The 13,992-nt window shown below is 44.9% G+C and overlaps 1 protein-coding gene across 7 annotated transcripts in view; it reads left to right on the top strand.

The window, feature by feature from the left end:
- Positions 1-212: 212 nt before the first annotated feature.
- DSE (dermatan sulfate epimerase) overlaps positions 213-13,992 on the top strand; it is a 37,837-nt gene continuing 24,057 nt past the window's right edge. Inside the window, exons 1-2 of one of the 7 annotated variants that reach the window (XM_055714063.1) lie at positions 213-828; positions 1,992-2,061. In XM_055714063.1, coding sequence (XP_055570038.1) covers positions 820-828; positions 1,992-2,061 — 79 coding nt within the window. In that variant the 5' untranslated portion in view covers positions 213-819. The other 6 variants (XM_055714057.1, XM_055714062.1, XM_055714059.1 and 3 more) reach the window with 6 other exon arrangements.

Raw genomic sequence — 13,992 nt, 5'->3', positions numbered from 1 at the left:
TGAAGCACTTACTGCTTTTAGGCATGTCATTACTGGTAAAAAAAGCAAGCCTTCATTCCAGGCTCTGGCATTGCTCTCGGAGTTTGCAGTAACAGCTTGCGGATCCCTATTCATCACGCTGTCAATAGGTATCGCTGGGAAATACAACAGGAGTGAAGGGGTGAAGGGAAATGTATAGCTTCTAGTTTTCACTAGTTTATTAACCTCGATAGAACAGCAAGAAATCACACTGAAAACCACGAAAAGCCTGTATAAAACCATCCTCAGAAAACAGCTTTTACATTGGAAAGCTGAGGAACTGAGCACTTCGAGCCCACTGACCGATTCAGTAACATCAGCAAACACATTATTAAAATGAAGAATAAGGTTTGTGAAAGGCAAACTTCAGGTAGGACACCATCTTGGTCTGTCACACGCATTTTTCTTTTCATTTCAGTTGAGTAGTCAGAAGATGATAAAACACGCTTAGCTTTCAGAACCCAACAAACATTTGGAATTCTTCACTTCGTACTTTCTCTTTGTTCTAGTGGCTGAGAAAGCAAAGAGAACTGTTCCAAAGGACCGTTTATTTCATCTTATATTTTTATATTACTTTCCTAAGTATCTTCAGTAGTGCGGCTGCAAAACACGTCTGTGAGGCTGCCCTCGAATGGTGACGGTGTTGCAGGTTTTTGTTCTACACGGGAAACGTTGATGTAAGTCACCCCGCACCGAAAGGGGCAGATTGAGGAATTGGCTTCTTGCCTCTTTGCTGGCTGGAGGGACCTTTGGGACGGGGCCCTTTGCTCTCGTACAGCACGGTGGCAGCGCGGGAGGTGGATGCTGCGGGTGAGCGGGTCACCCTGGCGGCTCCCGCCTCCGCCGCCCCCCTTGCCCGAGCCGCGGTGCCGCTGCCCTCCGTCTGGGTGCACAACCCCGACCTGCCGACACCGCGGTGCGGGGCCAGCCCGCTCCCCGCGGAGACACGGGTTCCCCCGCCAGAAGGGGAATTCGGGTATTTCTGCGCAGTACGAGACGGGGAGGAGCGGGCCGGGAGGAAAATCCGTGCGGCCGCCGGCACCGAGTAAGAGCCGAGCGCACGCAAAGCGAAACCAGCGCCCGGGGGCTGCGCAGCCCCGGTGCCGGCCGCCAGCCGCGTCGGCGGGGCCGTGAGGGCCGGGCGGGCTCCCCCGCCGCCCCCGCCCGGCGCTGCGGTCCCCGCGGCGGCCCGAGCGCGCCCGCGGCCGCCATGGCGTGAGGGGCCGGCGGGCCGGGGCGGAGGGCCGGGAGAGGTAAGGAGGGAGGGCGGAGGGCGGGGAGGCGGGAGGTGGAGCGGGGGGGAGTCACTTTCTTCCTGAGTTGAAAAGCGCCCCCCCCCGCGCCGTCCCCCGCGGCTGCCGCGGAGAAACTTTCCGGCTGCGAGCGGCGGGGCCGCGCCGGGCAGGGGCCGCCGGCGGTGAGTGCCCGTGCGGCGCGGGCAGCGCTGCCCTCCGCGCCCCGCCGCGCCGTCCCGACCCTCGGCTTCGCTCCGCTCCGCCGGGCGGCCGCCCCCGCCCCTCCTGCCCGCGGCGGGCCCGGCGGCGGGGCGGGCCCCGGGAGCGCCCCTGCGCCCGCGCCAGGCTGGGGCATCGGTTGCCGGCCGATTCGGGGCGGGGGAGGTCGGACCCAGCGCCCCCGTCCCCGTGGCGCGGGGCCCGCGGTGGGCGCTGCCGGCGGCGTTAGCGGGGGCACCGGGCGTCGGCGGGCGCCCCGCGGCAGGGCCCCCAGCTCGACCCGGGGCGGGCGCCGGGGGCGTCCCGCGGGCAGCGGCCCCCGGGCACGGGATTTTCCGGGCTGTCCGCGGCGGTGCGGGGCGGCGCGGTGGGGGGTGCGTTCAGGGCACCCCGCCGGGGGTGCTGGGCCGCCCGCAGGATGGGCCCCGCCGGCGGCGCGGTGCGGTGCGGTGCGCGCGGGGGACGCAGCTGGCTCTGTGCGGGCTGCGCCCAGGCTAACAGCTCCCTGCTCTCCCGTAGCACCATCGCCGCAGGAGCCTCCCAGCCGCTTGCTGCCCGGTGAAGCCTCCCAAGCATGCGTGTGTGAAAGGTAAGCGGTAGCATCCTCGTCTTGCACCTAGGGAAGCTGAGAGGCAGGAAAAGAGCCATCTGCCCGATGCGACTTCCAGCCGCTTTTTTGTTGTTGGAAAAGTCGTTAAGTGACCTGGGACCACAGCTGTTGACGCAGGCAGTCCGCTCTCCTCAGCTCTCAGGACGGCAAGCTGCAGCTCCTTTAGCCATTATGGCATGGAATCGGTGCATCGGCACTTGGTGGCATCCAATGCCAGTTCCTAACATTCACGTTGGTATGAATGAAAGTAGCCGCTCTCTCTGCTTTTCTGTCCATTCCTCTTGAAACCGTGTAAAGCTGTGATGTACTTCCAGCACTTTTCAAGCTGGAGTGGCTTCTTCGGATGTAAGCAATGGCAATGTAAGAAATAGATAAAATTGTGAATGAAATACAGGAAATATTGCTCAACTAGGTGGAGATTTTTGGTTGCCCTAAGAAGATCAATTGCAGTTTAAACAACACTGGACTTTTAATACGGTCTGAACAAAGACAAAGCAAACCTCGGCTAAATATTGCCACATTATGTTTATCATGCCAACAATTATTATAACTCATTGCAATATTTCAAAAAAGGAACAATTTAGCTGAAGGGCAGCAGTGGGAATCAATAATTCTGATGCTGTTTATTACTCTGAAAGACTCTTGTTGGGTAGCCTTGGGCAAGTCACTCCACCTCTCCATGGCTCTGTTTCCTTCCCCATAAAACAGATAAATGTGCTTGCTTGCTTCACAGGGGTGTTGAGAAGTTTAATTAATTTGTTTCGTAACTACTTGGAGATCCTTGGGTGCATTTTTCTACAGAAGCGCTAAATATTTTTTCAACTATGAGTTCTTTTATTGTGTGTCATTGCTTATGTGTGTTTCTTCAGTGACCTAAATTAGCAAAGTTTTTACTTGAAATCTCCGAAGTAGCAGTTCTGGGTTGGGGTTCTCTTGGCTGTCTGTAAACTCCGCTAGGATGCGAAACTAGAATATACTAATCACAGCGTGTTTTACTGAGACTGAACTATTTGTACTTTAAGAAAATGTAATTTTCTTTTCTTATTCGAAATAAGAGCTTCCTTTTTGTTGTTTTGTTTGAAGCATTGTGATACTCCACATAATTTTGAATTGCCATGGAAAGAACTGGCCGTTACTTAATGCAAAAGAAAGAGATGAGCATAGTTTATAAACATACCTGTGTCCTTTACTGTGGAGACTGACCTCACAAGACATGTGGTGCTGTTTTTCCACTGCATATTTGTACACAACATCCTCTAAAACCTATTCTTCAGTCATAGAATATATGGGTTGCAAAGGAAGAAAGGCAAGAGCTGAACAAATGGTCTGAACAGAAATTGAACAAAACAAGTTGATAGATTTTGGTTGCCTAAGCAACTTCGGTCTTTACTACAGTGTATATTATTTAACTAGATATTTCGTAAAAGTCACCACCACAATGGAGAGGAAAATATGTTTAATTACCTGGCAAAATTTTAGATGTGATTTCCATAGGTTGCATACAGTTACAAGTAAAAAGGAGTAGCTGAAAGTGCTGAAAGTAGCTGAAAGTTTTAGAGTGACATGTGAACTTTGGTACTTTATAAAGGCTCATGCCTTTAGAAACACTGTGTTCATAAGGTCTGTGAGTACCATTTCTTTTCCTCAAGTCCAGTGACCACAAGCACATAAGTTTTTTTCAAAACTGAATGCAAATAAAGCCTAGATCAGTGGTGGTAGAAAGTCATTCCCATCATCAGGCAGCTCTTGGGTTGTGACTGAACATAGTATATATGCTGGTGGAGAAATGGTCGCATCCATCAGTACTCAGCAGTCTGAGCAGTGATACCTAATGTTAAATGAGGCTGTAAACAATCTCTAAAACTGAAGTGTCCCTTCTCAAAAGTGATTGCGTTTAGCTAAAACTGAGTCACATTCTTAGGCTTGTGTGTGAAGACTTGCACATCTGGCACCCACAACGTAGTCTAGCAATGAGCAGAAAGAAATTTAGTTACTACTGCTATTGTTCCTGGACATTTTGCAAGAAATAAAGCCTGTTTTCCCTGGGTTTGGGGTTGGGTTTTTTTGGTTTTTTTTCTGAAAGGATTGAAAAAATAATTAAGCAACTTTCTGTAACCGTTGTTTCATGGCTTAAACTTGGTAATCCGAGTGTTTGTTGGGTGAATGAAAATATGACTTTTGCTTAGCAGGTTATATTTAATTGGTAAGTATGATATCTCGGCAGCAAGTTTGTCCTGGCTGTTTACACCTTCTTTTCTGCATCCATTCAGCTGGAATAGATAAAAGAGCTTAGTTACAGTAGCGTAGTCCCCTAAAGCTGTTAAACCATGGTACCAGTGACTGTAGCCAATTATCTATTATAAATAGACTCAATATATGGTGGAAAGTCCTTCCTTTGAGCTACTTTTCTGTTTAGATGGGTAAGCTTTGTACCAATGTCTGTTAGCCCTGCTAAGCCCAGCTGGGATATGGTGAGGGTGTGACAAAGCTGCATTAGCAAAAACCCCAAAGCCTTGTGTGCTGCGCTTTGGCGGGACTCAGTTATCTGCTCAGGATGGGAACAGAGCAGAGGAGGGGATTAAAGCCTGCTAGAAAAAAAGCTGATGTCACCTGGGACCTTTCTTATGAATGCTTTGTCAGTAGGAGTTTAGCAGGAGCGTAGCGTTGGTAACAGACTGCTGACCAGAGGGGTCTGGTCATTTTGGGAATGACACGAAGGTCAGACAGAAAGCTGGAAGTAGTTTCTCACATCAGGTGCTGGCTGTCACCTGCTCTTGGGACATAGTTAGGTGTGAAAGCCCAGGCACAATGCGGCCATTATGTACCCAGTCTGGAATTACCTTTGTCTGGTCTTTCTGTCTTTCCCCTTGCTTAGACTCACATAGTATAGAGCAGGAATTGGCGATAGCGTTGTTTACATCAGGCAATGGGTTGTAGGGACCCTGGTCACTTGACTCAAGCAGGTGTTGTATCTCAGTACCAGATAAATATAATTCTAACATAAGAGTTCTTTCACCACAAGTTGTCCTGGTTTATGTTCATTTTGGGGTGTGTTGGTTTTTTTATTTATTTATTTTTATCAGTAATGTTATAAATACTGAATGGTTTCTAGAAGCCTGGTAACCCTCTTAAGTCTTCTAATCAAATGGCTGCCTAGAGTTGTTACAGTATTTTCAAAAGTGTTTGAAAGTATTTCTGTGGATGTCACATCATTTTAAAGCATTTTAATCAGATCCTTGCAACTGTGGTGCATCACACTTTTTTGCCAAAGCAGTCTGTCAGGTTTCAGTTCTGCTGCAAGAGCTATGCCTGCACAAACCCAAAGGTCAGGAATAACATGATACAATTCTAAATTTCAGAATTAACCTGTAATTTTGTGGTTGTGTTGACACATACACGAATTGCTCATGCCAACTCTGAGTAGCTGAATTTTGCAGGAGTAATATAGCCAATAACTTCATCTGCAGCTGGAGGCTCTGTCCATGAAAATTTGTCTCTTCTTATCAGGGGTATTCTGGGCAGCAGTGGGGGCATTAATAACCCCGAAGGAGCTACAGGACAATACGTTTCATTGTCTCTCAAGTTTTTACCTTGAAAATATAAGCTGCACCTGGGTGTGTATATATATTATATCTATCAGGAGAGAAAAAGGAACTGTATGCTATATCTAGATGTGTATAGAAACCACAGATGATGATAACAGATGAAAGCAACAGAGGTAACAACAGAATTGTACCAATAATAATGAACAGCATATTGATCTGCAGAGAGATGTACCTACCAGGTAGGGTGGTGCAGTTTAGGCCTACAAACACAGACACATTTATCCTGTAGCAAAAGGAAGAGTAGTTCTTCTGTGTGAATACACGTTTGGGGTCTGTGTACACACATTGTAAGATTATGTGTAGATTATATAAAAGCAAGTGTTGATTTAAATTGCTTAGATTGCAGTCTTTGTAGGTTCGTAAATTGACTAGCATAGGTGCCTTTGGACTTTGCTGATGCTCCTATATGCTGTCACAATACTAAAATGAATAATTGTTGTGGTTTAACCCCAACCAAATGAAGCCCAACGCAGCTGCTCACTCACTCCCCTTGGTGGGACAGGGGAGAGAATTGGAAAAGTAAGTGAGAAAACTCATGGGCTGAAATAAAGGCAGTTTAATAGCTAAAGCAAAAGCCACGCACGCAAGCAAGCAAAACAAAAACAAGGCATCCATTCACCACTCCCCATGGGCAGGCAGGTGTTCAGCCACTCCCAGGAAAGCAGGGCTCCATCACGCATCACGGTTACTTGGGAAGACAAACGCCATCGCTCTAAATGTTCCCCCCTCCCTCTTCCTCCTTCCTCCCCCAGCTTTTATTGCTGAGCATGACATCATATGGTATGGAATTTGGTCAGTGTGGTCAGCTGTCCCAGCTGTGTCCCCTCCCAACTTCTTGTGCCCACCCAGCCCTCTAGCTGGTGGGGTGGGATGAGGAGCAGAAAAGGCCTTGGCCCTGTGCAAGCACTGCTGGGCAATAGCTAAAACATCCCTGAATTATCAACATTGTTTCCAGCACAAGTCCAAAACAAGCCCCATACTAGCTACCAAGAAGAAAATTAACTCTACCCCTGCCAAAACCAGCACAATAATGAATACAAATTTAATAGTTTTGTATGTAAGACCAATTCATAAACAGGATATGGAAACTTAGATAAAATGAGTTTTGATCCCATAGCAACTGAAGGATGTGATGCATTTTAGAATTCCTGTCTATAAATATGACGTCCTGTGGAAATGCTTTACAAATACAAATATTTATTTGGTGTCTTCAACTACTGAAGTCTGTAGATAGATGTACAGAGAGTGAGAACTGGTTTTGTAAAACTCCAACGGAAACACTTCATCTGTTTCCAGCGTCGTGGAGGCAGCTGAATGAAGGACAATTAAAACAATAAGCAGGAAAGATTAAAACTGTTAAATATACACAGTAGAGGAGAACAACAAGCCAGGGGACTTAAAACATTTAGAAGTATCTGGAAGAGTAAAGGTCAAGGCTAACAAAGAAGTGTTAGTTGGAAAAGAGGATAGAAATTAAAGTCAGAAATAGAAACACTGGTCTCACAATCAAGACATTTCTGGTGCTGTAATCAACCTCCTGCGCAGTGAGGGCAGCAGCTGCACGGCATGCAGCACTGAGTGTGCTGGATTAGACACAAGGAGGAATTCTGTTTTGACAGCAATGAATCTGGCTTCTTCCTTTTGCATATATGATTCGCACCCCCAAGCCCCCGGCCCAGTCCTTTATTTGTGCATCCTGGGCATTGCGATCTCACTCTGAAGATTTCCCGGCCCTTCCTGTGTGCTGTGGTTGTACCACTCGATCCATGCAGAGTCCACGGTCTCGGTTACCTCGGATCCTCTCTTCCATTGCTCGCTTGCTCTTGTGAGGCACAGTTGTGCTTCCCGGTTGTAGGCTGCTGTCTGAGGAAACCCTAAGTGTGGTTTCCGATACCCCACACCGAAGGGCTCACAGCCTTGCAGACCCCCTGAATGGGTCTGTGTGCATGGGCAAGGGAGATCCGTTACTTCCAAGCAGCTGCCAAAGGAATACTGTTTCACCACCCAAATTGCTACAGGTGCTTTGTGTTTCTGCTGTGTGTGTTACCATCATAGTCCTAGGCACCAACAAATGCCCTACGTGCTGTAACAACAGAGTGGATGAATGAGTGGTTTGATTGACTTCTGGGACATTAATGGAGCAGATGAACATAGTTAATGTAGCCTTTTGGCCTTTAGAAAAATTCTCAAACTGTCTTCTGTGAGTGTTGGTGTCTCTGAAAGCATTTCTACAAAAAATAACTGTATTTTTAATTATCAAAATGGCCTTGTAAAATACTTCAGCTCAGGATAAAATGCCAGTGCTCTACAGGAAATCCTTCTGCGGTAGCTTATAGTTTTATGCCTTTGATGGTAAAAATGACTGAATTTTTATTCACTGAACGTAGATGCCTTGACAGGCATGCCTGTACTGGTTGGGAATGATCAACTTCAGGATTCTGGATACAAAATTACTTCCTTACTCACTCTGTACAGTGAAGTGTGGAATAAAAGATCCCAGTAAGGGATAGTAATGTTAGCGCAGCCAAAAAATTATTGAGAAAGGATTTATATAGTAGGATACATTATAAAATAGAATAAAATTCCAAATTCCCGGATTATGGTTTGGGCATGCAGACAATTTGAATCTTGTTTTAGCTTGAGGCAGAGAGAAGGTTGTGCATTCAATGTGCATGTGTGTATGCCCCATTAATTCATACCTACAGTAGTAAAATAGACAAATAAGCTTTTAAATGAAAGGAATTAAGAGATGAAACTTCCATCACAGATACTTTATGCATCCTACTGTAAACTTATAAAAATACTTTGCAGTTGCTGTCCTGTCTGTAGCATGGTGGTGAATGAATGCAACCCTCCATTCTCCCAGAATGATGGTCTCACACTGCTGTGTACTGCTCTAAATAGAACCATTGAATTTTGTGCATAGATCAAAGGACAGATGCAAGTTTAAATCTTGACTGCTGACATGATGTCATATGCTGATAATTCCTATAGGAACTGCTTGTTTCTGGTTGCCTTTGTAATTTTCATAGCACAGCTGTTATTCAGGCATATAAGTTGATACAACGCTTCTTTCAGGGTGTTTCAGATCACTTCAGAACAAGTGCAATACTAACACCTGGGTACCTGAGCTGTACTTGATTTATTGTATTTTTGATTCTGAATTATATTTGGGATTTCAGTATTTAAGCTTTTAAATACCTTTGACATTATATAATTGTGATGTAGCATATTTCTCGTAGTGAAAAAATCAGAGGAAGAAATGAAGTAATGTCCCCTGGTGGTTAAGGTCATAGTAGGTATTTTTGAAGTTGTAAGCAGTGATTTTTATAGGTTCCCAGCATTTTTGTTGGAGAGATAGATGGTCCGTGGTTTTATCTCGCTGACCAAAAGGTGGGTGGAAGGACTCCCGACTGCTCTTACTTTGAAACGTGGGAGTTCCTTGCACTGTTGTCCAGCCCTGCAGCTTTGAAGGGACTTGGCAGTACTGCTTGCTGGTGTGGGAATTATACTTTGGTCAGTAGTTTTATTGTGATTGTTACAGTACAAAAATAAGTATATATTCCTTGGTCCCAACTCATTTGCTACCTAATTTTGCTGTATCAGGTATGTTTCTGTGAGTCAGTAGGAACGAAATGGCAATATGTATGGGAGTTTGTTTCTACTGACCCTTCCACCTTTCTGGTTTTGTGGACTTAGCCCATGTTTTTTAGTACTTAAATGTCATTGGATTCAGTTAGAGGACTTTTGCTCTCCCGTTTCTAAATCTGTTTGCAAAATAAAAAAAATTGCAAAAAAAAATAAAAAATAATTGAGTAGAAAAGGTTGCTTTCACTTTCAATAATTTATCAAGAAGTGATGCAGAAAAATTGTGAAAGTTAAGTCCTTGCTGATTCACTGGTCATTGTCTATTGTAAAAGTTTATAGGCTGAACCTGAAGATTTGCTTTTTGTCAGTATGGTGGAACAGATTTTTCCATTAAATATTTGAACACAGTTCTTACCCAAACACTTGTGGAGGTAATTGGGGTAGCAATAATGAGAACTGTAGCCTTTGTGGAAAACCGGAGCTGCCCAAAAGAAGACAAAAAGTTGTAGAATCTGTGGAGATAAGTCTTTAAATGGTAATTCTGAGTTTTAAAGTAGTTTAAATATACTAATTTTTTTCTTACAGGCATAGAGGTGGGATACCCAAGCTGAGTGTCAGGGCTTCTCTAAAGGCAGCTACGTGCTTTGCAGGGGCGTTCAGAGGAAAGCCAGTATGTCAACAGTAGAGATGCCAGGAGTTTGCCTGCAGCATCTCCTGAGCAATCTAGAAGAAGACAGCATGCGAGTAGGAAACCCACCTCTCACTGAGGGTGTAATTCCGTCCACCACCTTCTGGCTGGAGACTCCTGTTCCTGTTTGAGTGTTAGCCTTCCCCAGGGTACACAGTGAGGTGACTTCAGCGGGTCACACCATGAAGTAGAAGAGGGCCCGTGGCTTCCTCGATGGTTACGTGGTGAGGTGTAGGAGGGCCCATGACCTCGGCGAGCATAGGCAAGAGCAGTGCGCTGTGACAGTCACTCCTGGTGTGACCACATGGGCAGGTCTGACTTGTTCATGTCCCAGCCCTGGGCTCTGGGAGGCTGTTTCATTCAGAAACCTGAGTAATCTCTGGTGTAGTGATGCCTCCGGTTCATAGAAGTTTTAGTCACCAGAAAACCCACTTTTTCTGTTCGTGGCTGTAAATGTTGATGAGTTACCCATGTCAGAGGTGAGTCATGGGCTGGTGTTGGTGATGCTGGCAGAGACACCTGTGATGTCTGCTTTTTAAGAAGTGATGCAAATGTTGTCCCAACAAAAAGCATCCACAAAGCATAGTGGCTTATTAGAAGTGATACTGCAGAAAGCCATGATTCTTCATGGTTTTATTTTTTTGTGATCCACAAGAAGGTCAGATTGCTTCAAGGATAGTGCTGCCAGCTGATGGTCCTAATGGTGCTGTCCTTTCCTCACCCTGTCCTGCTGCCCCTCTCCCACTCTGCGCTCACTGCTGGAGCAGCCTTTCTGTGCACCAGTGGCAGAAGTAAATGGGGCCTCTCTTTTAAATAGTGTCTCAAACCAAGTTTGTTTGAACTTGTTTGTATAAACCAATGTCCAGTTCAGTTACTGGCATCAGTTTTACGATACTGTTTTTTTTTGCTGCAGTTGAACATCTACTCATTGATGCACATGGTGAGAACTGAAATAGTTAAGGTTTAGTGTGTTTTTTCTAGAGTAATTGTTGTTCTTTACTGTTTGTTTCTGCTGGCAATGGAGTGGAAATCGTGGCAAATGCTCTTTCAGTCTAATGCTAAGTGACAACCTTTTCAAAGCACATTAGCATTTTCATCCATGGGCAAGCATCCTTCACACTCCTTTTAATTTTTCATACTTTATCAGATCATGGTTTCCAAACTGAATAAAACCACCTCATTTTCAGAAAAGGTTGAGTTGCTTGGTAAAGTTTTTCTTGGAAGTTGTGGCTGGTAATGATGTAGTGTAATATGAGAGTAAGGAATTCTTTTAACTGTAAAAAATAGTATTGAGTGTGCAGTTTAAGCAATCAGAAGGCCCAGGCTCCTATTCTTTTGAGCCCCACATATCAGACTTGTAGCAGGGTCACTCACAACTGGTAAATTGGAGATTATGTGGCCAAGTTTGTGCAAGTCTGGCTTCACCTAAGCCAGGGATTCTCAAACTATGGCCTGTGGGCCAGATACGGCCCCCAGGGTCCTCAATCTGGCCCCCGGTATTTACAGACACACCCCCACACCCCCACCGGGGGTTGGGGGGAAACCAAGCAGCCGCAGATGACTGCCTGCCACTGCATCCGCACGCCGGCCCCCTGGTTAAAAAGCTTGAGGACCCCTGACCTAAGCTATGCAGATAATTGAGGTTCGTATGTGTGTCTTTGAACAGTGCTATGTGTTTCTTTAGCTTTTAGTATGCAAGTAAGTTAACTAAAGAAACCTCAAAGTATGGAGTTCAATACAGTTACATTTGTGTTCTGCTTCAGTGGTTTTGGCTTGTTTCCACACCCCACCTCCCCACCCCACCCCAGGTACATTTATGCCATTCTAATGAATTCTAAATAATCCCTAAATGTCACCAGTTTGGGTCATATTCTTCTACTGAAGGTGCTTTGGTTCTTTTGCAACCACCTGGTAATTTTTGAAGTGGTTTTATAGATCTTATCCATCAGTGTAGTTTCTAAAGAGCTACTGAACAGAGGAGCGGTGATCATTCCCGTTAGCCCGACGGAGTTGCACGGATGAGTCAGTAAGGCAGTGAAGCGTGTGGTCAGGTCTGGTCCTAGTCAGTGAAGGACTCGATGATATGCATGGTTGAAGGCAGTTCTGCCAATTGAACTCCCTGCAGGGGTGGTTTGTCATGGTTGTATCCAGAACCATCCGATTTGTATTTCCTTACTATCTGGGTGAGGATATCCACATGTTTATTCCATGTGGAGCTTTGTGATTGTTTCTGTTACTACTTTTGCTGGTCCTACTTTGAAGGACATCACAGATGAGAAAATGTGGAACACCTGTCTCTCTCCTCGCTTTCTGTAGCACAGTTTGAGCTATAGTCATGCCACCCTGAGGCCTCATCTGGGTGATGAGGTGTGGCTGGTACCTCCACAGAGGTTTGCATGGAGAGGAAGGTGGACTCCTTTCTAGCTGCCTCCTCCCATCCACCAGTCACACCAGCCTGAGCCCTGCAAAGTTATGGGATAGGGCTCACTGGCCTTACGGAATTGTGGCTGCCATGGGTTTTCTTCATATCACAGGAAGGATGTCAGTATGATTTAACCAAGAATAAATAAGAATGACTTTGTAGTCCTGCTTTTGTCACTGCCTATTGACTTTCTTCCAGACCTTGACTCTGAATGTGCTGCCTGTGAATATACCGTAGATCGGTTTTCCAGTTATGCTGCTGTTAATCTAAACTGTGTGGAATGGTGGTTGCTTCTCATGTACAAGGTAAAAAAAGGGTTTACCTTGTCTATTAAATGCACACACACATAAGGGGAGAAAAAAAAGGGGACTATTGAATTCTTAAAATATGGACTATGAATTTTAAACAACACTGGAGGTGTCTGATAATGAGGAAACGCTGGGAAACGTGTGTCCAGGCTTACAAAGAAGGAGTTCTGGGAAACCTTACTGTATAATCCCTAATCTCTAGTCAGAAAGACCCTAATTTAGGGAGCTCTTAAAACAATCCCTAAATGTGTCTGTGTGCTTAATTCTCGTTGATGTGCAGAAGTACTTAGAGAAATCAAACCAAGGAAAAGAATGCATGAAGTCCTTACTGCTAGCCAGGATTTTTTTCTGATTGTGTAAGCCAGGAAACTTCTTTCAATGTACAATCATCACAGAAAAAGTTACAGGCATTTTTTTGTGGTCTTTTTTAGATATTTGCGGGTTTTTTTTAAAATATTTTTTTATTATTATTCTTTCCTCTTCCCCCAGTTCTAAAGGGTCATAGAGGCTTTAAAAAAACCTATTTTTTTCTTTTTTTTTAGTTATGAAAAAGCAGTTCTTTTCAACAGTTAAAAAAATGACATCGTTTTTCGAAACATAATGTGCTGGTTTGGCTGAGTTTTACCTGCTTCCTTTCAAAATATACTGTTGTATAGTTTCCTTATTTATAGATGAGAATACGAGTAGACTTGAGTATGTTTGGGTAAACTGCGGTGCATGTTTCTTTGTATGTATGTATGTGGTGAGAGACTATGTAGATATAGTAAAAGTGTTACCAAATAAACCATCCTGTGATCTGCGTAATGTGTCCTGTAATGACAGGTTTACATCCAAAAAAGGACAAAAGTTACTTGCAAAATGCATTAAAATACTATGAAAATGTCATTTTTCATTATGCTCTGTTAAAGCAATTATGCTACACAGTGTAATATATAAATATAGGCGGTTACGGGATGCAATATTATTTTTACCCTAGGCGGGAATGCATAAGCAAAGATGTACTTCTTGGCCAAAGATGCGTGCTCCCAAATTCAGTTTAGGAGCTGAAAACAAGTACCTCGAGAGTCTATGTACCCAGTAGTCATGGAGGACCCAGTCTTACCGAGGTTGGCTCATTGTCTATGCACGTATTAATGACATTGTTGAATCAGGATGTGGGTCTCCAAGTAAGGTTTTAGCAGCCTAAGTTTCTGTTAGAAAATTTTGGCATCTATAGGTGGGGAGCTGTGGGGAGAAATAAAAGGTTACTTTGTACTTCAGTTTCTTACAGGTTTAATGACTGAACCCTGTGAAACAGGT

The sequence above is a fragment of the Falco cherrug genome, chromosome 6 (genome assembly GCF_023634085.1).
Source record: "Falco cherrug isolate bFalChe1 chromosome 6, bFalChe1.pri, whole genome shotgun sequence".
Taxonomy (NCBI): Eukaryota; Metazoa; Chordata; class Aves; order Falconiformes; family Falconidae; genus Falco; species Falco cherrug.
This window is presented reverse-complemented; position numbering and strand designations above follow the sequence as displayed.